The following is a 25,472-nucleotide window of genomic DNA, read 5'->3' on the forward strand; positions in this document are numbered from 1 at the left end:
AACTTTGAGGAACCCCCTCTCTTCCACATACAGCCTGATGCTAGACTCCAAAGACCAAGTTACCTCTTGCTGTCAGCGGGCATGAGCTACAAAAGAGGCAAGGAGAGGAAGCTGTCTTCCCAGCTTGACATGGGAGTTGAAGGTTGCCGAGCTGGAAGAAAGCAATGCAGAAAGGAACGCACGTCTGCACAGAAGGAAACTCACCCCTCAGCCTCTGTCACATGACGCTTCACCTGCCAGGTGGCTGGCTGCTGGGTTATTGTGGAAATACATTTCTCCTCCTCACAAAGGGGATCCTGCATCCTGGAGTTAATTTAGGACTTTCCTGGATTTCTCTCCTAATAAGGATAATGTTCCAACTAATGAAAGCTATTATGTGGGTGTGAGCCGTACTCTCCCAAACATTTTTGGGACTGCAGATGAGCTGACTTCTCCAGGGCTCAGGCAGAGGGATGGTAAGGCCTCGTGGTCCTTCCCCCTTGTGTCAGCAAAGTGCAGTGGCTGCCTTGACTCTACATGGGACCTCTTCTATATGCTGAGTGTTGGCTCTTCTGAGTAACTTCTTCTGACCTTCAGACAGGCCAAACAGTGATATCATGTCAGGTTCTCCACAGTGATGGCCACTGGTTCTCACCAAATTTCTTACAACCCCAGTCTTTGAATCAAGAACAGTAGCCACCTACAGTATGAAATCCCACCATGAGAGAAGCAAATGGGAGCTTCACTGGACAGTAACGTGTGCTGTTCATAGAGGGGGAGAGCCAGAGCCACAGAACTTAGAAGTCAGAGGGCATCGTATTAATGATACTAAGTCTTGGGTTCTTCATGGTAGGCATCGGGAGCAGAGAACATTGTGACATTCTATAGAATATGATAAGGCCTCATCAAATCCAGCAAGCAAATTGCTTTTAAGAAACCATATTGTTTACTGATACAAAAAGCCTGATTTCAGTCAACATGCCGGCAGAGGCTATAATCTAATCCTTGTGGGGAAGAAGCAAGAGTATCAGAAATTCAAGGCTATCCTCTGCTACATAGGGAGTTGAAGGCCAGCAGAGTCTACATAAGCAAATTTGATTTAGATACTTGTGGGAAAGTAGTCTTTAGGCCAGAGAGCCTCTGGGCCAGCTGAGAGGTCTCTAAGACCACAGCATCCATATGCTAAGGTCCCAGGCAGGGTGTCTATGCCAGATTCGCCCTGAACCGTATACTCTCTGTCTCAGTCCCTGATCCAGGAGGCAGGGAGCAAGAAGCTATCCACAGAGAGGAATGATGTCCTTAAGATGACATCACCTGCAGGTTCCTGAAACCTATGAAATTGGGAACCAGCAGAAAGCCTTAGTCAAGATCATCAGAGCAGGAGGTGGGCTACTGCTAACCCCGCTGGGAGGAAAGTGTGGCTGGTTCCCCACAGCAGGGCTAGGCCAGCTGTTGCTCTGCAGCGAGCATGTGCATACAGATGGTGCCATCAGGCCATAAGGAAATGAGGGTGTGCTGTCCTCTCCTGTTTATACAAATATTTTTCATTTTCAAGTTACCTGTGTAATCAATACAGTCCAAACTATGAAGGGAATGCAGAGAATTGCTACAGGAGGACTTTCTCCTGACCAGAAGAAGAGACCAGACCAACCTTGCCAGGCATAGAGGTCTTTACAGCGTAGGCTGTCAGAGCCTGGAGACTCTGGTGGGGGATTTGTGGTCTGCAGACACTTCAAGTACAACAACCAGACAGAAGAAAGCAGAGAGCTTCTTCCATGCATGGTCCTTACGGCACCGAGTTCACCTGTGACGTCAGTGTAGTGAAGGCCCTTGGTCCTCAGTCACAGGCAGACACTTGTATGCTTTTTGAGAAAGCAAACAGCAGAGAAGCATCTTCCAGCACAACACTGTGATTAATTGTAAGTTTAAATCTACTCTGTTTTATCTCAAGCAGTCCTGGCAGTTACGTTCACTTGGTATACAGATGGACTTGTGTTTATTAAAGTCAACAGCCAGCTTCAAAGGCAAGTTCAAGGAAGAGTCCTGTCAGGGTTCCCATCCTCCACTGAGTGAAGGCCTGCAGAAACTCCCAGGAGGGTTTTTTTGGGGGGTGGTGTGGGGGCTTGCTTTAGGGACAATTTTTCCCTCTTCCCATACATGTCTGGTCATGTCCTGGTGTCATTTCCACATTGCCAAATCTGAGTTATCTCTGAGGTCACTGTGTATCTTACCTGCCTCTTACATGGGTTCCCATGTCTGCTGGAATTCAGGCTCTTAGTGGAGGCATAAGGCACAGGGTCTACCAGACTTTTCACCCATCCCACATTATGTGTGGTCCTGAGTGGTCACCAAGCTGCCTGACCCCCAGGGATGCTGTACTCACCCTGCAGTGGCCTGTTCTTGTACAGGTCCCGGGCCTTTGCTGGATGAGCTCGGGCTGTGTTGTCACACTTAGGTTGCTCATACCTAGGAGCAGGGTGATAAGAGTGGGGTTGAGAGTCGGAATTGGAGTTGTCTTCAGTTTCTCACATCTAACAAGGTGTACACACACTCACACACACACACTCACACACACACACACACACACACACACACACACACACACACGGCCCCAGAATGTTTCATAAGCTCTACTGTTGTATCACAGCTCTGTGATTTAACCCCTTGGTGGCTTGAGCAAACACTCCTAGATCAACTTCTATCCACAGTCATCAGACCAAGGCTTGCCTCTTTAATCTGGTTAAGAGAGTCTTGTCTGGTGGTTTCTAAACACGCACACCCTGCCCTCCATTTTCTACTTTATGTTTTTATGAATAGCAAATGTCCTGCTCCAATGTCTCTCAGGGAGTTTGCAAATGAGTGGGAGTGAGGCGCGTGGGCATGAAATGGGGCAAGGATTTGCCACTTGGCTACCTTCAGGAAGGAGCCAAGGTCTCAGAAAGAGACTTGGACTCCACAGTTATGTCATTGAAAGACTTTTCAATACAACTAGTGGAGCTACAGAAATTTGCCCAAATGTTTAAAGAGAAAATAAAAAGGAAGAAGAAAGGAAGGAAGGGGTGGGCTGTGGTTTTACTGAGTGTTGGTGCATGCCTCAGAAGACCTGCCCATGCCTTCTGCCTGGAGGTACTTGCTTCCTGAATGTTTCTGGTTCAAGCCCAGATGTGTCTCTGATGCTGCTCAGCAGCTCCTTGAAGCTGCACTAGCCCCAGGCCCGTGTGAGTGCCAAGGTGACATGGAGTCCTGTACCAGAGACCACTGACTTCCCCCTTCTGGACATTTGCCCTCTCACTGTGAGCTCAAGGAACAGGTTGCCTCAGCAAGGATCAGGTGTGGAGGGCAAGAGAGCCCATCCCAGAGAGGTAGGGTCTTGTCCCCCCATGGGTGTAACAACCTATCTTTCTGACTTGTACAATCTAATGGAAGGTGTGTCCCATGAGCCATCCTTCCCTTCCAGCTACCAGCAGATGCCAGACTTCAACACTGACTGAGTCTGTTCCCCACAATTATAATCCCCTTTTTCCAAGTCTCATTTATTGACCCCACCTTGGAGACTCTTTCTTAGGGACTGGGGTGCTGCATACACAGCAGGAGATGGTCAGGAGGTGCTCCCTCATGGAGCACTATGTAGACTGAGGGAGCACTGGCTAAGAAAGGAGAAAGCTAGGTTGGAGGTGATAGGAGTACGTATGAATGGAATGTTCAAGGTCTTAGGACTGCAAATTTTTAGTCAGGAAATGGCAAAATTCTACAGGATCCTCCTCTCTTCTCCCTGACCACCTCCCTTTCCACAGGAAGGGCTGTAAGGGCACATTTATTTGGCTTCATTTTACCTCACTGATTTCCTACTATAGAAAATGAGAGAAAATGGAATTTCTCATAATGAGACATTCCTTAAAATCTTCAGAAACTAGGCATGGTAGTATGCCTGTAGTCCCCGAACTCAGGAAGTAGAGACAGGACAGGAAGTCTAGGCAGGGATGTCATGGTTAAGCATAAAAGCTCTTGTCACAGAAATATAACAACCCACATTCAATCACCAAAATCCACCGTGGGAGGAGAAAACTGACTCCAGAAAGCTGCCTTCTGAGCTCCACATACATGATGTGACATGTATGTGCCCAGATGTACACTCGCTCGCTCTCTCTCCCTTACTCACACACACACACACACACACACACACACACACACACACACACACTAATTTTTTAAAAGCGAGTTCAATGTACCTTTGCCTATAGAGTGGGTTTGAGGCTAGCCTTGGTTGCATGGGAACTTATCTCACAAAAACACACAATATATGATGTGCTATGAGATGTAATAATAATAATAAGATGATGATGATGAATGACTTGCAATACAGCTTTGTCACCATAGATATCAATGCCCTCTTTCCACAAACGTCACATCTTTCTGAAACACTGCTTTCAAATTAGAGTCCCCGATGCACCCCACAAACAGCCAAACTACCACATCCTTCCCCAAAGCCACTGGCATCTATTCTTTGAGAACAGAGACTCAGTGCCAGGCAGTATGGAACATTCACAGTCATAGGGCAGTGTCAGTGTGGTGGAGGGACCCTTACTCAGGTGGCTTCTGCTGCCCAGGACTACACAAGAGTCAAAATTCAGCTGAAGACAATAGTGAATGGCCTCAGCTGCCTCAGGGGTCGTTAACCACTATTCCTGAGTGATGCTAAAGCTAGAGAAAATAAATACCCTGGGTGTCGCAGAGCTTCACTCCAGTTTCCAGGCATTGCCTGAGGGTTAGGGGTAAGGTAGAACTGTCATCGATGCTGCCGTGACCTATAACCTACAGAGAGGTATGTGTCTCTGCTCTTAACTGATGGTGTAGAACTCCAAACCAGCCATCCCATGATATGGGAGTCATGGACTGTCCTTCAGTGTCAGAGAGCTGAGCCTTATTTCCAGTGTTCGTGTGGTCCACACGGTCGGAGAGCCAGGCCGTCCACCGACCCATGCCAACTCATTTGATCTCTGCTCTAGCTTGGGGCTGAGCTATCTTGAGTCTTCAGTGGTGCTGAAATTTAAAGAGCACATTTAAGTAACTGTGTTCTGCACATTTGAGAGAGCGTGGAGAAAGGCTAGCCGGTGCAGAAACAGTAACCTGGAGCGGAACTTGTGGGCTTACCAAAGTGAATTTGGCTGCAAAAGCCTTTGTTCTCTCAACAGTGCTTACTTCACAAAAGGAGGGGAAAAAAAGAACATTGCCTGGCTGTGGCTGCCCATCAGATACCAGGCTTGCCGCCATGGAGAAGTGCAATTTCACGCCCACATAGCCACATGCACACGGCCACTGTGCAGCAGAGTGCTGGTGTCAGAGCGGAGGCTGTCTCGAGGCAAATGGGGCCAGACTGCAGCACCAGGCAGGTGCACGAAGCCCAAGCAAGCCCTCACAAAGGTGAAAGGGAAGTCTGTTCCGCCACTAATGGAGCAACTGGCAGTCAGCCGACAGGAGGAATCCAATAGCCTTCTCCAAGCCCCTGCCACGACTGGACAGCAGCCAGGTAGAAACCTGCCACTCCTCCTGCTTTGGGGCCACCAGGCCTGGCAGCAGGGCCCTGCAGGTGTGCCCTAACTTTGTGCAAGGCCATACAAAATATGGTCAGAATGTCAATCTTTACCCAGGGGGCTGGAGAGCCTGCAAGATCTGCCATGTCGACCTCCTGGCTGATCCAGAGGGAAGGGCAGCTTTGCAAGGATGGACAGCACTGGGTGTGTGATTTTTGACTCAAGGCCACAAGAGAAGCACCGTATTCCTATGTGGTATATAAGGACAGAGACACAGCTTATAACTGGCAAAGGGTTTGACACTTTCAGCTTCCTGCTGCCAAGGTCAAGGAGTGCTCCTGTGGAAGCATGAAAGCAAGTGCTGAGCTCTATCTAGGGCAAGTGCAAGCCAGGGCTTCCCTGGTGGCTTGGGCCAAGCTTGTCTTGCTCAGTGTTGCACAAAGCACAGAGCTGCCAGGTGATGCTCTGTCTTCTGCCCAAGGTGCATTGAGCATCACTGTGTGGCCCCCACACCTTGCTCCCCAAGGGATTCCTGCTGTTTCACTACAATGTTACCATCCTAGAGGCCACACCCAGCTACTCTGTAACTCTGTGCCCCAAGTGCCTGCTCTTGCACAATGCCCTCCAGATTAATCATCATCCAAAACATTTCCTCATGCAGGCTGAGCGGTGGACCCATTCTGTCACCACCACCCCTTCCCTCAGAAGCCCTGGTGTTCATCCTCTGCATTCACCGAGTCCCCGTCCTACGACACTGATGCCTGGAACACGGGGGCCATTCAAATCATTTCAGTGTTTACTGACAGGAAATGGGAGGAAGGGAAGCCAGGACATGTTCTCACCACCACTGAGCAAGTGCGACAACACCAGCCAGGCTGTCCATCAGGGCTGATGTGGGCCGTGTGACCATAGACCTGAGTCTGAAAGCTCTGCTCTCTGCACTGCTTTCCCTGCTCCGACTGAACGCCTCACACCCCCCACACCACCTCTGCCTCATAGGGTCATCTTTTCCCTGCCTAGAAAGGCTGGTCAGGTAGGGACCAGCTGTGATCCCACCTGCACCTGCCCACCTCTGAAGGGCTCTCCACCTCAGTATCACATGTTATAGGATTGTCAGATGCTACAGGCGACATTATCTCTTTCCCTCAGAAAGGAAAATTTATTAGACTGGAGCCTGGCTCTGGTACTTAAGGAAGAAACCACAATAAATGGCTCCCTTCTCTAGCTGGGCTGGTGTCAGCCTAGGGATGAGACTGCAACTGGGCATGTCCATCAGTTCCCAGGGGAGGGCACTCGTACTGCTAAAAAGAGAAACTGCCTTGGGGCTAGAGAGATGGTTCAGCAGCTAAGAGCACCAGCTGCGTCTCCAGAGGATGTGAGTTCAATTCCCAGTATCCACACAGATCACAACTCTCTATAACTTCATCCCCAAAGGACCTAAACCATCTCCTGGCTTTGGTTAACTGGATGGAAGAAATGTGTGATACAGAGGAGGACAGCCATCTCAGCAGCCTTCTCAGTTTAGTTCAGGTTGAGCCTTTTTCTGAACCTTGGGAAGTACAGTTCTCCATCAGGCAAACATGGAAACAGGAGCCTGAGGTTGTCCTGTTTGGCCCAATACCAGGGGAAAGTCTTCACAGAGGAAAGAAAGCGCCTGGCTTTCTACTCAGCTACAATCTAAACTGTTCTCGGGTTCTCTGGGAATAGAATTATGCATGTTGATTTCACCATTTCGGAGCCATCTGGAGGAGTACTGGGTTTGACTGTGTAAGGATGTTCATTAGCCAACTCAGAACACCTCTGCCAGGGCTGCTTCTCCTCTTTGATAGAAATGTGCATGAAGCCAAGCCGGCAGCTGGTAGGAGCCAACTGGTACCCTGAGTGATGCATGCAGAGGGAGCCAGAGGCTCAAGTATATAGGAAGATCACTCCCAAGGAAGGCTGCTCAAGAAAAAAGTACACCCTGTCTACCTACACACAGGACAATGGATTACCATAGCAAAACCCAGGAATACAGGTTCTAGCTCGGCCACACAGCTTGTGCTTGCTTCCAAACCTAAGGCTGCTCCTCCCCATGAGATGCCCCCCTTCATCTCAGCTTTTTGGGTCCTCCAGTGTCTTGAGGACAGAGATGTTGACTACTAGAATAAGAGTTAATGTCATAGCATTGTTACAATATTCAAACCCCAAGGACGATGGCTCCAGTCAGGGGTTAGAAAATGGCTGGGATGGGTTGGACTTGGTCCTGATGAAGCCATAGCCATCCGAGCAATTGCGCTTTGCTTCTGCCCTTGAGATCTAGGCTGACCAGGGCCTCCCATGGAGTGCCAGTTGTAACACTTGAATAACTGGGGAAATGATTTAGGGAGCACTCCGATGCTCACCCAGGCACCTGGGATGGAGTCAGAGAGGGAAGCTCGTAACTCTCAGAGAAAAGATGTTTGCATATTTCTAAGTCTGGGGGAGGTTCTGTCAAATAGCTACTGATGGGTGTCCACCAGGCACATTCGCCCACTCAGGAACACCCCCTCCCCCTCCCCAGCATACAAAACAAGTACTAGTTCCTGCTGGTATTCAGGGAGAGCATAACTGTGTATTTAGACTGACAGAAAACATAAGCAAACCATGAATAACATTGATCACTCTTGCCTTACACATTCTCTCTCTCTCTCTCTCTCTCTCTCTCTCTCTCTCTCTCTCTCTCTCTCTCTCTCTCTCCATCCCTCCTTCCTTCCCCCCCCCTTCCCTATTTTAAATATACATTGATGTTTTATCTGTATGAGGATGCCAGATACCCTGGAACTGAAGTTACAGACAGTTGTAAGCTGTCATATCAGTGCTGGGAACTGAACCCACGTCCTCTCTCTGGAAGAGCAGCCAGTGCTCTTAATCGCTGAGCCATCTCTCCAGCCTTCACATATTCCGCTCTTTAAATGACATTTTCTAGATACAAATATTTACATTCTATAGAAAGCTATTTGAGGCATCTGGCTTCCTTGGCTTCTTAAATATTTAACCTCCCTGGCCAAAGCCAGCAGCAAGAAGGGGGCCAAATATTCTTTCCTAGAGTTGATCCCTTCTCTGTTTCATACTTGATGGCCCTTGACTGATAACAATAAGCTTCCCCTCCCATGGCCAAAATAACTCTTCTTAAGCAGCAGGAACACAGAGAACAGAGGACAGAATTCCTGTGTGACAGTCACACTCAGACTGTGACATTGAGTTTAACAAGAGCTGAGCCCATAGAAAGAATCTTGGGGGCAAGTTCCACTTTGCTGGCTGCATAACCCAACCATCTCTCCTCCAGCTCCCAAGGGGATGCAGTTTACCTTGTGGAGGTTCCGGGAATGGGCCGCCCAGTGTCCACTAGCACACACCAGCAGTATCCGGTGGATGGATGGCATTGCACTGGCTTGTAGAGACCACCATGTGCACACTCGGGGATCACTACATTGTCATTCTTGGGCTGCTTGGCTTCCTCAAGAGCTGACTGGTGCTCCTGATCACAGGAGGATGCTGCAGGGGTAGGAAGAAACAGGGAGTGAGCAGACACACGGAGCCAGCATTGGAGTCCAATGACCGGTCACAGCTAATTGTGCTGTGTGCTGTCCTAGCACTACAGTGAGAACCAGGACTAAGAACAGACAAGTGATCCCCTCCTCAGCACCCTGTTGTGAGGCTGGGATATTTTATGCGACAGGACAAGAATATGTTATTCTTCCCATGTGATCATACTATGTGCCCTTAACCCACGATCCCCGAGAAACACTTGTCATTGAGAAACATGGGCTTTCCTGCATGGATTATGGAGTACAGTGCACAGAGGTCATGTCCTCTCAGGCTAGAAACTCGTTTCTTCTTTGTGTCTAACCACTACTAGTTTATATCTCAGTGACATCTGCCAAAAGACAGATAAACTGGTACACACACACACACACACACACACACACACAGAGAGATCTATAGATAGATAGATAGATAGATAGATAGATAGATAGATAGATAGATAGACAGACAGACCACCAACCCTAGATTGGTCACATATAGTCTGACTCAGACAGAAGACAGCAGGCAAAGGCTCCAGACAAGGCAAGTGAACCACACCCAAGAGAAAAATCTCTACAACTTGGCAAGTAAGAAGTGACGATTAAGTCTAAGCTTGCTCTGAAGGCACTGCCTATGGTCACAAGGGGCTCATGAACACTGTGATGTCAGGGGAAGATATGAGGAAGCTGACAGGAAAGGATTTGTGCCTCACTCAGTGCTGCCCTACCTGCAGCAGCAGGTAATGGCCCGGGTGATGCCTAAAGACCAGGAGATTGCAGATGCAAACTGGATGTCTGTTTCGTAAATGTCTGCTGTCACTTTTCCCACTGCTCCAGTGCTGAAAGAACACTTGGCATTCACTACATGCACATTAATGTCTCTAGACGCAATAAATAATAGAAAGCTGCATCGATGTCAGCTTGCTTGGTGATTCTGAGGACAATACTGTATGTGTTTCTGTGATCTATCTGTGAACTGACTACACACCATCAAATGCAGTTTCTATATAAAAGCCACAGCCTTGTGTGTGATTAGCTCTAACTAATGTAGCTTGTTGATACTTCCCCTAGATTGCTATTCAGAAGGACTACTGAATGAGGAAGAAGAAAGCTAAACTAAACATCTGCCTGGACAGACATCATGGAGGATACAGCATATGGGGATTGTTCAACTCGCACAACTAAAAGAAAAAAAGAAATTAAGAAACTGGGCCTTGACTGTATTATAATCTGCACTTTCCATGTACGTTCCTTGAGCAACAAACATACACAGATACACAAATGAAACACACCTCCGATTGCTGGATATTTGACAAAGTTTTTACCCAACTATCATCAGAAGAAGGCTGGCATGAAAGATAGAGCAACAACCACTGGCCTTTCTCCCCAAATCTACTACAGCCTTGATAGCCATTCAGGGAAGCCAGGCAACACAACGGTCAGGCAACTCTGTGAAGACAGTTGACTGTTGACTTCTCTGTGGAACTGTCTGGCCCATCAGTCCGCGAGTAAATGGAACAGACTGTGAGAACAGCAAGCAAGCTACCCAAGGCAGCTCCTCAGTGTAGCCCTCCTCACATTACCTAAGGCTTGGCTGGCACTTTTTCAAATTCTTATTATGTCATAGAATGGACAGTGTGATTATCTGGCCACAAAATATGTTTGGTGCTCGAGTCCAAGGATATACTGTATCTACAGGAACGGGAATGGGAAACTTGAAATGTCCCTATGAGAGAGTTTATGTCATATTTGAAAGTTCCTCATAAGCAAAATGAAGTTGATCGAATTAAAGGATATTCGAAAATTTGTTGTACACTGTAAAATATCAAAGCCACTCTGCATTGGCAGATGAAATCCTGTTTATCTGAATGTTAGAGTAGGGCAGATGTCTGGCCCAGCCTCGACAATCTGCTTGCATTTGGGAATTCAAAGGTACTGGAAAGATGGAATCCCACTCTGTTGTAGGATAAGCCACAGTGAAGGCAGATGGTGTTTTAGCAAGGAAGGCCTTCAGGAATAGAAAACAAAGTAATAAGACAAATTATGCCGTAGTCAAGTCCCCTCTCTAGCTCCCCGCAGGTCCCATCCATTGCTGAGATCTGCACAGGCCACTCTGGAGTTCCTGGAACACAGAAAGTTCACTGTAGAGTCAGCGCAATACTAAATGTAACGTTCATCATGTTTACCTGACTCCACAGCTAATTTGTCCTGGATGGTCCGCTTCCTATCTGTGTCTGTCTTTTTATTTATTTCTAAGTTGACTCTGAAGAAGAAATCGAGTGTAGCTGATTTTCAAAGTGAAAAGGCTGATTTTCATTTTATTACTTAGTTCAATTAAGTCTTCCAAAAATTTGACTCAGCACAAAAGGATAAGGATGGGAAAAGCATGAAGGAAAAAGTGGAGTCCAAGTTTGGATTTACCTAGCCATGAGACTTCCTGCTCCTAATATAAAGGGTGTGTGTGTTTGTGTGTGTGTGTGTGTGTGTGTATGGCTGTGTATCTGTGTGTGTGCACACACATGTACATGTGTGCCTGTGTGTGTGTCTGTGTATCTGTTGTGTGCACACATATTCATGTGCACCTGTCTGAGTGTGTGTCTGTGCTTGTGCACGTGTGCCTGTGTGAGTCTGTGTGTATATGCCTGTGCATGTGTGCCTCTGTGTGTGTGTATGTATGTGTACACATATGTGTGCATGTGTATGTCTCCAGACCACATATCAAAACCTTCATCTCTAAGGTGATGGAATGGGATCTTTGCGGTGATTGGTCATAGGGTAGAGCTCAGATCTGGTCCGAAGGGACTCCTCTCACTCTTCCAGAATGTCAAGACACTTCAAGAAGGTGCTTTTTCTGGAAGCCAAATGTGCCTGTACCTTAAAGTAGGATTTCTGGACTTCCCAAACTGTAGAAAACAGCCTTGGGTTATTTCTAACAGACTTCTTCCATGTAGCTTTGTTACATCAGCTGGAGCAGACCAAGCAAGACACAGCAGACTTCCCTCAGCTCCTCATGAGAGGAGCAGCCAGTGGAACCTCAGCACCTCATGAGAGGAGCAGCCAGTGGAACCACCTGTGTGTCTTAGGAAAGAGGACTTACTGTCTCCCAAAACCGGAGAGGCTGGTTAGCACATCACAGCTGACACCAAGAACCCTGTCAGAGGTTGTCAGGGCAGGCCCGTCCAGCCGCTCTAGGGCAGTCAGTCTTCTGACAAGGCTGAGGTGACTTGTTTCTATTAAAGTGAATAACTTCATTACTTAAATGGCAAAACTCTTAGGAAACTGGAAATATGAAAAGATTTGTCTGAGGGGAAAGACATATTTTTTCAGTGGCCACAGTTGATATCATGTGGAAATGGCCTTCCTTTACTTAGCATTCTATGAGAAGTCCCAGGCAAGGCAACAGAGTCAAAAAAGAAAAAGTTAAAAAGACTGCAATTAAAGAAACAAAAATGTCTTTAAACATACATAACAATATTGTATATATAAAATATCCTAAAGCATCCATAAAGGAAAAAATTGCCAATGAATGTACAAAAGTATTTATATTTTATATACTGTGAATAAATGATTGCAAAAGTAAAGAAAATTAAATGTCATTTGTAATAACATCAAAACTAAATCACTTAAAAAATAAATTCATAATGAGAGGTACAAGATATTTAAAAGTGCCATTAGTAAAACAAAACTTAAGTAAATCAGTGGAGAGATACAGAATGTGGGTGGGTAGCAAGGCGTTATAAACATTAACATTTATAATGTTACAAAGTCAGATTCTCTAAATTAATTAGTGGGTGTAACATATTTCTTATTAAAATACAGACTTTGATGGAAACTAACATGTGGATTCCAAAATGAACATGGGAACTCCAAAGATTAAATAATATCTGAAGCATTGCTCCAAGGTTCCAGGGCTAATAGTGCCATGTTTGAAAAGGAGATATTAGACCACTAATCCAGACAGTGGATGTGACAGCTAAGTAGAGGAGTAAAGAAGAAAGGCCACCGCCCACCAGCACTGGTACTCACAAGGGACCAGAGTTACTCAGAGGGAAGCGTAGCATTCCCCAAGAAATGACAGTAGAATGTCAGAAGGACTGCGTGCCAGTTAAAGAAAATAGAGCCACACAGCACAGTGTGAGACATGCATATCAAACCTGCAATGTACTGACTCAAAGCAGACATCAGGAGTGCCCCACCATGTGTTTGGGACAGACTAACCACAGAAGAAAAGCTGGGCAAATTAGACATCATTAAAATTTAAAACAATCATCAGAAGATGCAATTAAAAAGTAAATGGCAACCGCAGATGGAGAAATGTTCCTAACACACATCTTGTCAAAGACCCCAAGCTTTTCTCTTCAATAAAACCGCAAATATTCCAATGCGAAACTCACTGAGTCTTCAGAGAGCAAGACACGGACAGAACAATAAACACTGAAAGAGAGGTCATCATGAATCGGTGACCACAACCACACTTGGGTGTCACACGTGTGCATGGTCCAAATTAAACATAAGGACGCCAAATGCTGGTGGGAAGTGCAGGGCCTGGAGCCTGGCAAGGCCTCCTCGCGGCTGACCGAATGCCGAGACCACTGTCCCATCCTGGACACTTATCCAAGAGGAATTAAAGCACACACATTCATGAAATGGCCAATCAAGAGATGGATGTGAACCTTCTCCACAGTCCCAACCTGTGTTTTAAAGCTGCCTGTCTAGGAGCTGAAAAACGCCCAGATTAAGTATGCTGCATGCAATAAAATAAAGTTTATGTATAGATCATAGAGAGGAAAAACTGAATCAAGACTGAACCTCGAAACCATTGTGCTAATTTTTAAAAGGACACCTCCGAATGGAAAGAGCACTCTCTTGTGCCCACTTGTAAGAAACACTGAAGAAATGAAGACTCGTGGGTGTACTCAAAACAGCAGACATCTTCGTGGGGAGACTCACCAGGGTTATGGAGCAGTGTCCACTGTGGGTAGCACGGCACAGGTGCAGGCTTTCCAGAGGTTTGTGTGTTAGCCAGGGTATCTCACAATGCTATCCCATCTTCCAGCCTTCTTCATGTCTTCCTAAAACATTGTCTGGACTCTCAGAAAATGTCCCTATTACCTCCAGGACTTGTATCTGGAAGCATCTCCTCCCTCTTGGTTGTATGCAATTCAGGACTGCCACAGCACACATCACACACGAGGGGTTTGGTCTGGGCAGGGGTGGACAAGGGACATAGGCAGGGTGTGCAAGGAGGGCAGTATGGGTGGAAACAGGGATACGCAGGAAGGCCCATGGCAAGGCTGCAGGGAGGCAGGTCACAGGTGGGGTCAGGTTGGACTGCAGCCTATGCATGCATGAAACCCCAGGATCTATCATCCTCTCTCACGCACACTTGGTTTCCTACCTCGTGACCATTACTAACTGTGAGTGTTCACCAACTCATGACTTGTGCCATGGTGGCACTGCCAACACCCAGTGACCTCAAAGAAAGGCGCCAGCAGGAAGCCAGAGAGCATAAGAGCTTCTCTGAGGCTACCCACTTCCTGCCCAGGTTTCTGACCCATAGGTCTCGGGGAGGTGAGGCCCCATAATTTGAGTTTCCGAGGAGCTCTGAGATCACGCTGAAATCAGCGGTGTTTTCGTGTGCCAAAGGCTTCTCCTTGTGGGTTTTCTCTTTCCCCTTACAATGATTACAGTGCTTAATTCTTATACACACTGTCCTCATCAGTCATGGAATCTCTTGTGGTTCTCTTTCCAATTACACAAAACCTATATGAAATGATCAAAGAAGTCAAGGGGAAACAAAGAATTCAGAAGGGGATTTGCTAGCAATGACATAGGAGAGTGAGCGGGGTGGAAGAGGTGCCCGGAAAACTCAGATCAGACAGTGCAAACTTGCTTGACTATTCACCAAACTGGGATCACAGTGTCTGGCTTTGCCTGCGCTTGGGATGTGGTCATGATTGGCAGTAAAGTATAATAACCCTGGGGGGTTCACATAATAGATTATGTTAAACACAAGGTCATTGCCATCGCATGACAGGGTGGTACTGAGCATACGTGTGCTCCTGTAATCCTCAGGACAGAGGGAGGTATGGGTTAGAACCCTGCATTCCATCAGTGAGGAGGTCCAGGCTCCCATGAGACTGGCACCCTGAGGGAGATGCGTAAATGTAGGAAATTGGTGTGGGTGTACAATCCTGGCATAGAGCCAAACTCCTTCTCCAAAAGCACCCCTCAAAGACAAACTAGGCAAAGTGATTCACTCCCACCAAAAACTATATTTCCTAGATAGATAGATAGATAGATAGATAGATGGATGGATGGATGGATCGATCGATTGATCGATCGATTGATCAATATTATACCTAGATCTAGGTTCTCTAGACACAAAAACAGAGCTGACATTGCTCAGCCAATAGACTCTAGCCCAAAGCACTGATTCTGGACCTTGACAGAAGTAAACAAGCACCGTACCAAGCCAAACAGAGACAGGTTTTCTAGGATGGTCATACATGCCCTGATTGTGAGAAGCTACTAAACTGCAGTCTCTTCCTCTGATCTCCTTCTAGTGACTTCCGTGTGTTCTGAAAACTACCAAGGAAATGCCGCAGTGAAACCCCATAGTCCTTGTGTCTAGCAAAGAACCCTGTGTTGAAATCCCATTGCTTTCCCACCCCTCGGGGGAAGCACACCAGTGTCCAAGCAGTTCCGAGAGTCTGAGAAACGTAAAGCCTGACGCTTCATGGTGCTTGCCAGCCCCACCCCTCTCTTGTCAAGTCCCCCTCAGACGTCGAGCACCAGCAGCACCGTGTTCCGCCACAGTCATCCGGGAAAGAGTCTCATCAAGTGAGTCAGCCCAGCTCCAGCTCTGAGCCTTCTGTCCCAGGACCTTTAGGAGTCAGTAAGAAGAGCATCAAATTGCCTAAGAACAGGAAATACTATTTGAAACTTCTGTGGAATTAGGAAATTGGCTCTATCTGAACACAGTTAAGGAAAGGCATGGTTTTGTTTGGTATCCAAGGACTTACAAAGGACATCTGAACATCTTCTATTTCACAGAAACATCCAACATTGAGGCCAGTGGCTTCACCCACTGCAGTGATTGCTAGCAGATCAAACAGTGGCTCAGCCTTCTCAGAGGTCCTACCTCTCTAAGGCAGTGACTTTGAAAAATGAGACAAGGGGCTAATGAGATGGCTTAGTGGGTGATAAGCCTGGCTGAGCTGAACCCCTGAACCATGTAGTGGAAAGAGAGAACCCACTCTGATAAGTTGTGCCCTGAACTCCATGCTCATACCCTGGCATGTGTGTGTCCTATGCATGCATGCCTGTGCACACATGCTCACACACACACACACACACACACACACACACACACACACACACACACAGAGAGAGAGGGGGGTGGGGCTGTATGCAAGCCTGTAGGACATTTTCTTAAGCAGTGATTAATTAAATAATCTTAAATAAGGTAGGGCCCCGTCCATTGTAGGTGGTGCCACACCTGGGCTGGTGGTCCAGGATTCTATAAGAAAGCAGAACAAGTAAGCCATGAGGAGCGAGCCAGTAAGCAGCACCCCTCTGTGGCCTCAGCATCAGCTCCTGCCTCCAGGTTCCTGCCAGGACTTCCTTTGGGGATGAACCTTGTAATATGGAAGTGTAAGCCAAATAAACCCTTTTCTCCCCAACTTGTTTCATCACAGCAACAGAAACCCTAAGATAGTATAATACCACACACACACACACACACACACACACACACACTCCCTGAAACACCTAAGCTCAGATTCAAGACTGCCGTAGGTCAGAAACAGACTAACACATATTTCTGACGTTTTGTGCCATGTATTTATGAGAAACAATATTCTCAGTGCTAACAACTGTAAAATCAGAATATGGATCATCTCGGAAAAATGTTAAGGAGCTCTACATTCCACAACATCAAATGTTCAGCCAAGGCGCTATGTAAAAGTGAACAAGCATATCCATGGCGTCAGGATGCAAGTTTTATCTTTAATAAATAGTAAATGTATATGCATACCAAAGAAGAGTGCTAAAATTCAACATGACTAATACTGTAACAAATTAGTAAATGTCTTAATCTCTATTACACACACACACACCTGGGGTCATGGCTCTTGAGTGGAGTATATTTAAGGAACCCTGGCAAAGAGAAAGCAAGCTGGGCTGGTGACTCACAGTGGGGCAGCCTGACTTTCAGACACAGCCAGGCCATAAGCATGGCATCAACTGATAAGCTGAACTTCAATGTACCCAAACATCTGTTCATAGGAAGATTCTATAAAGCAGATGAAAGAAGCCACACGTAGGGAGAAAATATATACAGGGTACATCCTTGACTTAGAAAGATCACTTCAACATAGTAAGAAAGTAAATAACTCCTTAAAACAGACAATTTGAACAGACACCTCACCAAAGAATACACTCAGATGTGAAGTGAACCTGGAGAATTTTCTTGGGCTCCAGAGCTGTCATGGTTAAAATGATTAGGATGTACAGCCACACCCCCATGAAAACAACTGAACCCTGAAGGCTGACAGCACCGAACACTGGTGAGGCATGGACCATGGAACTAACACCCGGGTTTAGCTACCTTTCTATTGCCAGGACATGGTAGTTTATAGAAGAAAGACTTTAACTGAACTTAAGGTTCCAGAGGTTTAGAGTTTATGTAAGCCACGAGAGGACACAGAGGGTAGCACTCTCACCCAGACCACCACACTCCACCCCTGCTCCACAAAGGCTTACGGCTATATCATAATGCAAGGTTTTAGACCAGCTTCAAAACTCCCCATAGTCTTTCACAGTTTCTACACTATTAAAAAGCCTAAAGTCCAAAGTCTCTTCTGAGACTTAAGGCAATCTTTTAATTATAATACACATTCCCTGTAAAATCAAAAGGCAAATCACACACTTCCAAACATACACTGCACAGAATATACATTACCATGCCTAAAAGGAGAAATCAGGGCATGCTGAGTCAGCATGGGAGCAAAGCAAGACAGAAACCCACCAGGGCAAACTCCAAACCCTGTATCTCTATGTCTCTGATAAAGGGCTCAGATGGCTCTGCCACTCTAGCCCAAAGTCCCAAAGTCTTCCATATTTGTCAAAAAACCCCAAAACTAAAACAAAAGCAAACAAAAAAAAACCCCAAACCCCCAAATTACCATGATCAGATCTATCTATCATGGCTAATGTGATAAAGCACTACGACCAAAGCAACTTATAAAAGATGGAGTTTAACTGGGCTTATGGTTGTAGAGGTTGAGAGTCTACGATGGCAGGGGGAAGGCACAGAGGCATCAGCCAAGGGCTCAACATCATGATGCACAAGCAGGAGACAGAACAGTGGGGTGACATGAGCCTTTCCCAAGCCCTTCTCCCATGCCACATCTCTTCCAACAGGCGCACATCTCCTAATCCTTCCCAAACAGTGCCGCCAACTAAGGACCAAGCATTCAAACATAGGAGCCTGTAGGGGCTGTTCTTATTCAAACCGTTACAGTCACTGTGGTAAGTGGGATTTCAGAATACCACGACTACAGGAGGATACAGAGCCAAACACAGACACCCACTATAATCCTGTACCTACACATGCAGCCAGGTCATGTGAATAAAAATCTATACAGACTTGGATATAAACACCTATGAGCTGATTAAATCATAATTGCCACAAATTGAAAACAACCAAGGCAAAAGTCAAGAGGTGAACAGATAAGACAACAGACTAGTCCATGCTAAGAAGTGAGCTATCACGAAAAAAAAAGATACCGAGAAACTTTACTGCACGTTTATAAATATAAGAGGCCTGTCAAAGTGATGAGGACAGCAGACAGACCACAGGTGCCTGGGGGCCACAAGGTATGGATAAGTACGGCAAAGAAGACCTAGGTAGTGGAGCCAGGATGAGCTGTCATGGGCCATCATTATACACTTCCAGAGATGCTCAAATGAATTGTGGGTATCTGATAGCAGCACCTAGCATCACTGGCCAGTGCAGTTGCATAGCATGTCAAGGTCCATGTTAGCTCTGGGGATGTGGAACACAGACAGTGGGGAGGCCAGTGGTTCTGTTCTCGGGACAATGTGGCTAGAAAGCTAAAGCTGCCTACAAAATGAAGTTTATACGATGTAAAAATAAATTAGTCCACACCTAAAGAGAAGTCCTGTTCAGCCCTGCCTTGACACTCATGTCTGGGCATAGGTAACACTGGCCTCCGGACACTGGTGTGTGTGTGTGTGTGTGTGTGTGTGCTGTTTGTATGTGTTTGTTTGTATGTGTTTCTCTGTCTGTCTGTTTGCGAGTGTGTGTTTGTGTGTGTCTGTGTGTGTGTGTGCTGTTTGTATGGGTTTGTTTGTATGTGTTTCTCTGTCTGTCTGTTTGCGAGTGTGTGTTTGTGTGTGTCTGTGTGTGGCTAGGGTGCAATGTTCCTCTCTCTTTCCCCAAACTATGAATTTTGATTCAGTCACATCTAAAAGTGGTTGAAATTGTGACAGGGTATTCTAGAAACCCCACAGGCTTTCAGCACTGCACGGGATGACTGAAGAATGTCAGTATGGATTTATAAATTATGACAAAGAAAAAACAGAAAATAAAAGGTACTGGTTTTTGAACAGCAAAACAAGAAACACGGATAAATATCTTAAGTAATTTATTTATTAACTTTTGCTTCAACCCATAATTTTGATTCATGTGTAACTTGACAGGAACAAGTTGCTTGTAGGGGTAGCCTTGGATATCATAAAATATGTCAGTAATTATGCAAAAAATGTAGCTTAAAATATTTAACTTAAGAAAAAAACACCTTCCAATTTTCAAGCGAGCAAGCACTACATTTGCTATGCTGTATTGTTTAAAATCTCTTCTAAAATAGAATATCATTTTTTTTTCTTGGATGAGAGTCATGACAAAACAACAAAAAAAATCAAGATTTCTAAGTTTTCAAGCAAAAGAGAAAATTGTCTGTGAGCTTTGAGATTTGGAGAACTTTGTTCTCAAGATGAGTTCAGAAGGTCTGGGCAGGAGTAAGGCACTGAGAGGGAGCAGGGCCCAGTCAGAATGTCTTAATGTCGCCCCGGGTCTCCCGCTGCGATGCACGTTCCCATGATCCTTTTCAACAGTGCTCGTGTCGCAGGTGTCTGGACACACACAGTACATGTGCCAAGTTTGCACAGACTGACTCTGCTTTGTGTGACGAAATGTTAATAAATGGTACTTACTAGCTTAGCTAAACGCTTCCGTTTACAAAGTATTAATATGTGGATGCAATAATCTACAGGTGCAGAAATTAAAGGTGGCTACTGCAGGGGAATGTCGTAAAGCCTCCAGGACTCCCTTTCCTGTGCACTGTGCATGCAGGAGGCACTTGGAGCCTGGGCCTCACCAGTGTGCACAGCTGCAGTCACAGAGGAGGAAAACATGCCCTGGGGGGCAAGGGGACGTTCGGAAGAGGCATCCTTCTGGCTGAAGTGCCAGACAGACATGCTATTACGGTTTCCTAAAACATGTATATGTTTTCTTAGTTTATTAGCATAGTTTTATCCTTGGCTGGTTTTCATAAAAGAAGCAAACAAGCATTGTTGGTGAGCAACGATCTTTTATACACAGTATCTGTGACTAGGAAACCATGTCTAAATTTGGAGGAACCCTTGCTTTCAGTCAAGGTTTGCCATATAAAAACAGAAACCTGTATAAAGAACTTTGAGAGCTCACCCAGCAGGAAAGACTTAAGTCCCTCTCACTGCTGCACAAACTCATTCTTACTCAGGGGACATTCCAGAACCGGACATCTGGACTACGTGTATGTAACAGCAAAAACTAGGGCTCCATGATGAGCCCCATCTCCACACCAGTCTTCTACTCAACTCTGAGTCACCCCAATAGCGATGACTCTGTGTGTGTCCTCCGAAATTTATACACTGAAGCCTCATATGAGAGAGTCTGGAGATAGGACATTTCAATTCCGAATGAAGTGAGTTCTCCAATTAAATGACTGGCCAGAAAGAGGGGCATCTGGGATGCTCAGAGGAACACTCCTGTGAGGAGGCAGAGAGCCCCTGTTGCAACTCACAGAGAATCTGCAAGAGACCAACTTGGCCAGTTCCACTGCCTGGACTCAGCCCTAGCTCAGGCCCGTGAGGAGGAATCCCCACTCTTTAAGCCCAGGGGCTGGGATATCTATGGAATCAAATACATGCAGCCAAGGCAAAATAATAGACAACATTAAAATTTGCTTCTGAAGAGTATTTAAAGAATTCTTTTTCTAAACTCCTAAGTCCCAGAAAAGCTAAACAAAGTTTTGGGAACATCATGGTGGCCTTGCTGCCAGGCAGCTTTGTCAGATCAATGCAGATGCCAATGTGAAGGAGAACTTCAATGACAAGAAGCACCATCCGTGGAAGGAGGTCCCATGCAGCGCGCCCATCAGTAAACGGCAGTGTTGTCATCTCTGTCACTCACAATGGTGGCTGACACCACTTTTAATCCATTACAGTGAAGAATGGACTGCCTGGATTAATTCCAAATTCTACTCTCAATGCCCAACTCAACGTCACAAGTTTCTATAAAACTGAGACTAGCTGCCCTTGGGGACACAAAGGCTCCTGAACAACACCCTGCCAGCAGCAGCTTCACCAATTCCTGATCAAGTGACCCAGTGACCCACACTGATGACACAGCAGGGGGTCTAAGAAGAAATGAAAGAAAAGCCAAGTGAATAAACCCATCCCAAAATTACCACCAAGCTTCAAAGAACACAGTCAAGGAAGCACACAGGCAACTCATGGAACAGGGTGAACTGTATGCTTAGCCTGTGTCAGACCTGTACCCAGAACTCATCAGCCTTGCTCTCTCAGAGCCTTCCTGAGAGCAATTCTTCACACCCACAGTGAACATTAGAAACATTCAAATATATTCACAACTTCACACCAGTAATAGTGTGTTTGTGTACTTGGCAGTCCATAAAATTTAACATTAACTTCCAACACAGACACACATACACACACACACACACACACACACACACACACACACACACAGAGTTTATATTGAGCTAGCAATGCAGATGCTAAGAGGCCATGCCTTTCTCTGAAACTATCTGTAAGAAGTAGGTTAGATGAGGAGGTTCTAGTAGCCTCTACCAGCATCTGCAGAAGACACACGTACAGCTAGTTCTTTTTTCTTTTTCTTTCTTTTGTTGTTTGGTTTGTTTGGTTTGTTTGTTTGTTTGTTTGTTTGAGGCAAGGTTTTTCTGTATAGCTTTGGCTGTCCTGGAACTCACCCTGTAGACCAGGCTGGCCTCGAACTCAGAAATTCACCTGCCTCTGCCTCCCACAGAGGCTACACTCTCTGACAGGATCCTATGGTGAGATGCTGCCTCAGCCCAGAGTCTCTCAGTTTCTGTGCTTCCCAAGGCCTGGAGGATGATAAGCCCCAGTAGCCCTGATGGCTGTTAGGAAAAAGGCCTCAGCTAGGTTGGCACTTCTCAGGAGAATGAGCATGCCGCCTCAGCCTTTGAAGTCCAAGAACTGCCATGCATATCTGGAAACAGCTGTTTTCTGACCTTCATTGAGACTTCACAATGCACCTCTTCCTTATCAGATGCCTGCCTTTCTTCTAGGTTCCGTGAGGAGGATCTCAGGGCCTGGCTAGTACAGTCCTCCATGAGAATACTGTCTCTCTCTAGTACTCATACACAAGGCCTCTTTTCTGTCTCCAGGGGCTTCTTCCAGAGCCAGTACCCCTCTACTCTGCATCTGTCAGAGCCAGAACTCACCTCTGACCACAGCCATGCAGTGGAGAAACACTAGCAGGAAATACATGTTTAAGGCAGATACATTCAGAGCTCTGCACAGCCCAGTCCTTTGTCAGCCTGAGAGACCCCCACCTCCTATCCTCCCATACCCAGCCATCTTTGGAAATCCTCACATCTCCTCTGCCCAAAACAGCAGGAGAAACCTACATTCCAGGTTGAGCTGCTCATCCAAGTATGATTCGGAAACACGTGCTTGCCGTGGAAACAAATAGCTCCCGGGGCTCGTGGAGCTGCTTTAAGGATGAAACGACACCATACGTAAACAGAGTCCTTAGCTTGATGCACAACCAACACCATCTCCTTTCTGTTCTGGGGCTCTGTTCGCACAGGAAACCCCTACTGCACCAGCGATTGGATGATGGCAAATTGAATTTCATCTGTCTTCAGAGAATAAGGTTAAATGTGCCTCTCTACCTGGAGATGCATTGGTGTGTTTCAAAGCAGCCTAGCCCAGGCTCCACTCAATTTCATTGCCTTATTTAAAAAAAAAAAAATCAAAACTCTAAAGCTTTGAATACTCTGATCATTTACAGTTTGATTGAACATTGAAATCTGAGAGTTAAGCATGACTGAAATTAACATACCCCCTCCCCCATATAGTTAGGAAAATTAAATCAACTCCACCGTGTGCATTTTTAAGTAGGATAATGAGCATTTTAAAAATCACTCATGGTTACAGCTACACTTAATGGGAATTATGCAATTTGTGTATTCTGATCTCTTCAAATGACCAAAGCTCTACAACTTAAGAGTCTAAATGGTATTTTGATGGTTTTATAAGTTTGCTTTTGAAAGGAAAAAAAAGAAAAAGAAAAACCTAGAAGTTACAAAATGAAATGTAACTCATATTATTTTCCCCCAGGGAGTGCAATTTAACTTGATTTAAAGCAGAATTAAAAGATAATTATCTTTTGGCATTAATTTTAATATATGCAATAAAGCAAAAGTTATCAATCCCGAATAAGGGAGAAAATATTTCCACTGCGGGGGTCCCATAAAACCACAGGACATGGTGACCATCAAGGGTGTCCTCCTGGACATAAGCCAAAGAAATGCTTAACCGTTGAGGAGGGACAGGGAGAGGGGAGGGGAGGGAGGTGTCCAAAGATGACATAACCCAGGCCTCTCTGTTTTCTCCAGCTTGTGCAAAATCCAGAAAGACAGTAAAAGGTTGGCCAGCCTATGTTCCATGGTCATCACAGAGACTGAGTGCAGGAAGCACTCTCTCCTGGAGGTCTGCAGAGGCTCAGTGTTGGGCTCTGGAGCGGCTGGAAGAGCCAGGGACAGAGAGAAAAAGCAGATACTCAACACCCCCACTCTGCATTTAAAAATAAACAAGTCAGTGAGGCATCCAACATCTATTCCATACTGCAAGTGGGGGGAAAGTCCAACTGCTGATGCAAGAGCTGTATCCAGAAGCCCTTCAGAAGTACAAGTGAGGGCCAGCCTCTGGCTAGTACCCAGGCAGGACTGCCTGCAGGCAATTAGAACTAAAGCTACAACAACATGACCTAAGAGGGAAGACTAGAGATTACCCAGCCACCAGGAACCACGCCCTGAGAACCCACCCTTGAAGTAGTAGCTGGTGACCATGGATACTCTGCTCACCATCGCTCCTCTACTACCGGGTATAGCTGTAGCCTTTCAGAGCTTCCAGGTGGTAGGAGATATGGAGGGCCCTGTGTTACTCTATATAACAGAGCCTGCCTTCCTTAAGGAGCATCAATAGATCCTTCAGACACAGAGGGGAGCCACCCCACCCCACTCCTCTCAGGGCTAGCAGACGGGATAACTTTAGATGCTGTGCTCCACAGGTTCCATGCTGACCCTGGTTAAGTGCCACTTGGGTGGCTGATCTGAGGTCCACATGGCTTCCATTTGATCTGGCAGTAACCTCTGAAATATTTCAGTGTCCATGTAGGGGTGGGGAAAAACAAAAGGTAGCAACTGCTGCCCTACCTGGTGTGGACTCACTCATCTATGGATGTTGAGAGAAGTTTTGAGCCTTGTTGGAGTAAGAATCCAATTCTTGGTCATCTGGCAAAGATTGTGAGCTCTGAAAATAATGAGTACACAGCAGCCTGGCTCTTGTTTGTTGTTTGCTTTTTGTTGTTTGTCTGGTAAAGGATGATGCTTGCTTTGTGGAGGGGAGGTGCATCACGTGAACATTGTCTAAATAGAATTCTTGCTGGAGAGTCTTCAAGTCACCACTCACTGAAAGATCTCTCTTCCCAGAGATAGGCAACTGGCCTAGCATCTCATCTCTATGGTTCTTTTTTTTTTCCCTAGAGTGTATCATCTGGATAAACTGCACATGGTTGTAGAGGTGCAAATAGATGCTCCTGTTCTGACCTTCATTCTCCTACAGACAGGACCTCTCCATGTATTAAACTGACGACTCAGGCTTGTACTCCGGAGCATGCTTCTTATTTAGAATGGGTCATAAAACCCTGTCTTAAGTTACTTTCTGTTGCTGTGAAGAGAGGCTATGATCAAGGCAACTTATAGAAGAAAGTATTTAAATGGAGAATTGCTCACAGTTTCAGAGGGCAAGTAGAGTCATGACTATCATGGTGGGGAGC

The 25,472-nt window shown here is 46.0% G+C and overlaps 1 protein-coding gene across 1 annotated transcript in view; it reads right to left on the minus strand.

Annotated features, from left to right (window-relative positions):
- Positions 1-25,472, minus strand: part of Smoc2 (SPARC related modular calcium binding 2) — a 123,011-nt gene that overhangs the window by 24,887 nt on the left and 72,652 nt on the right. Inside the window, exons 8-9 of the mRNA XM_021186294.2 lie at positions 8,840-9,026; positions 2,363-2,445 (exon numbers count right to left, since the gene is read on the minus strand). Of these exons, the coding sequence (XP_021041953.1) occupies positions 2,363-2,445; positions 8,840-9,026 (270 nt within the window). The remainder of the gene's footprint in view (positions 1-2,362; positions 2,446-8,839; positions 9,027-25,472) is intronic.

The sequence above is a fragment of the Mus caroli genome, unplaced genomic scaffold (assembly GCF_978045245.1).
Source record: "Mus caroli unplaced genomic scaffold, Mus_caroli_1 scaffold_18, whole genome shotgun sequence".
Classification (NCBI taxonomy): domain Eukaryota; kingdom Metazoa; phylum Chordata; class Mammalia; order Rodentia; family Muridae; genus Mus; species Mus caroli.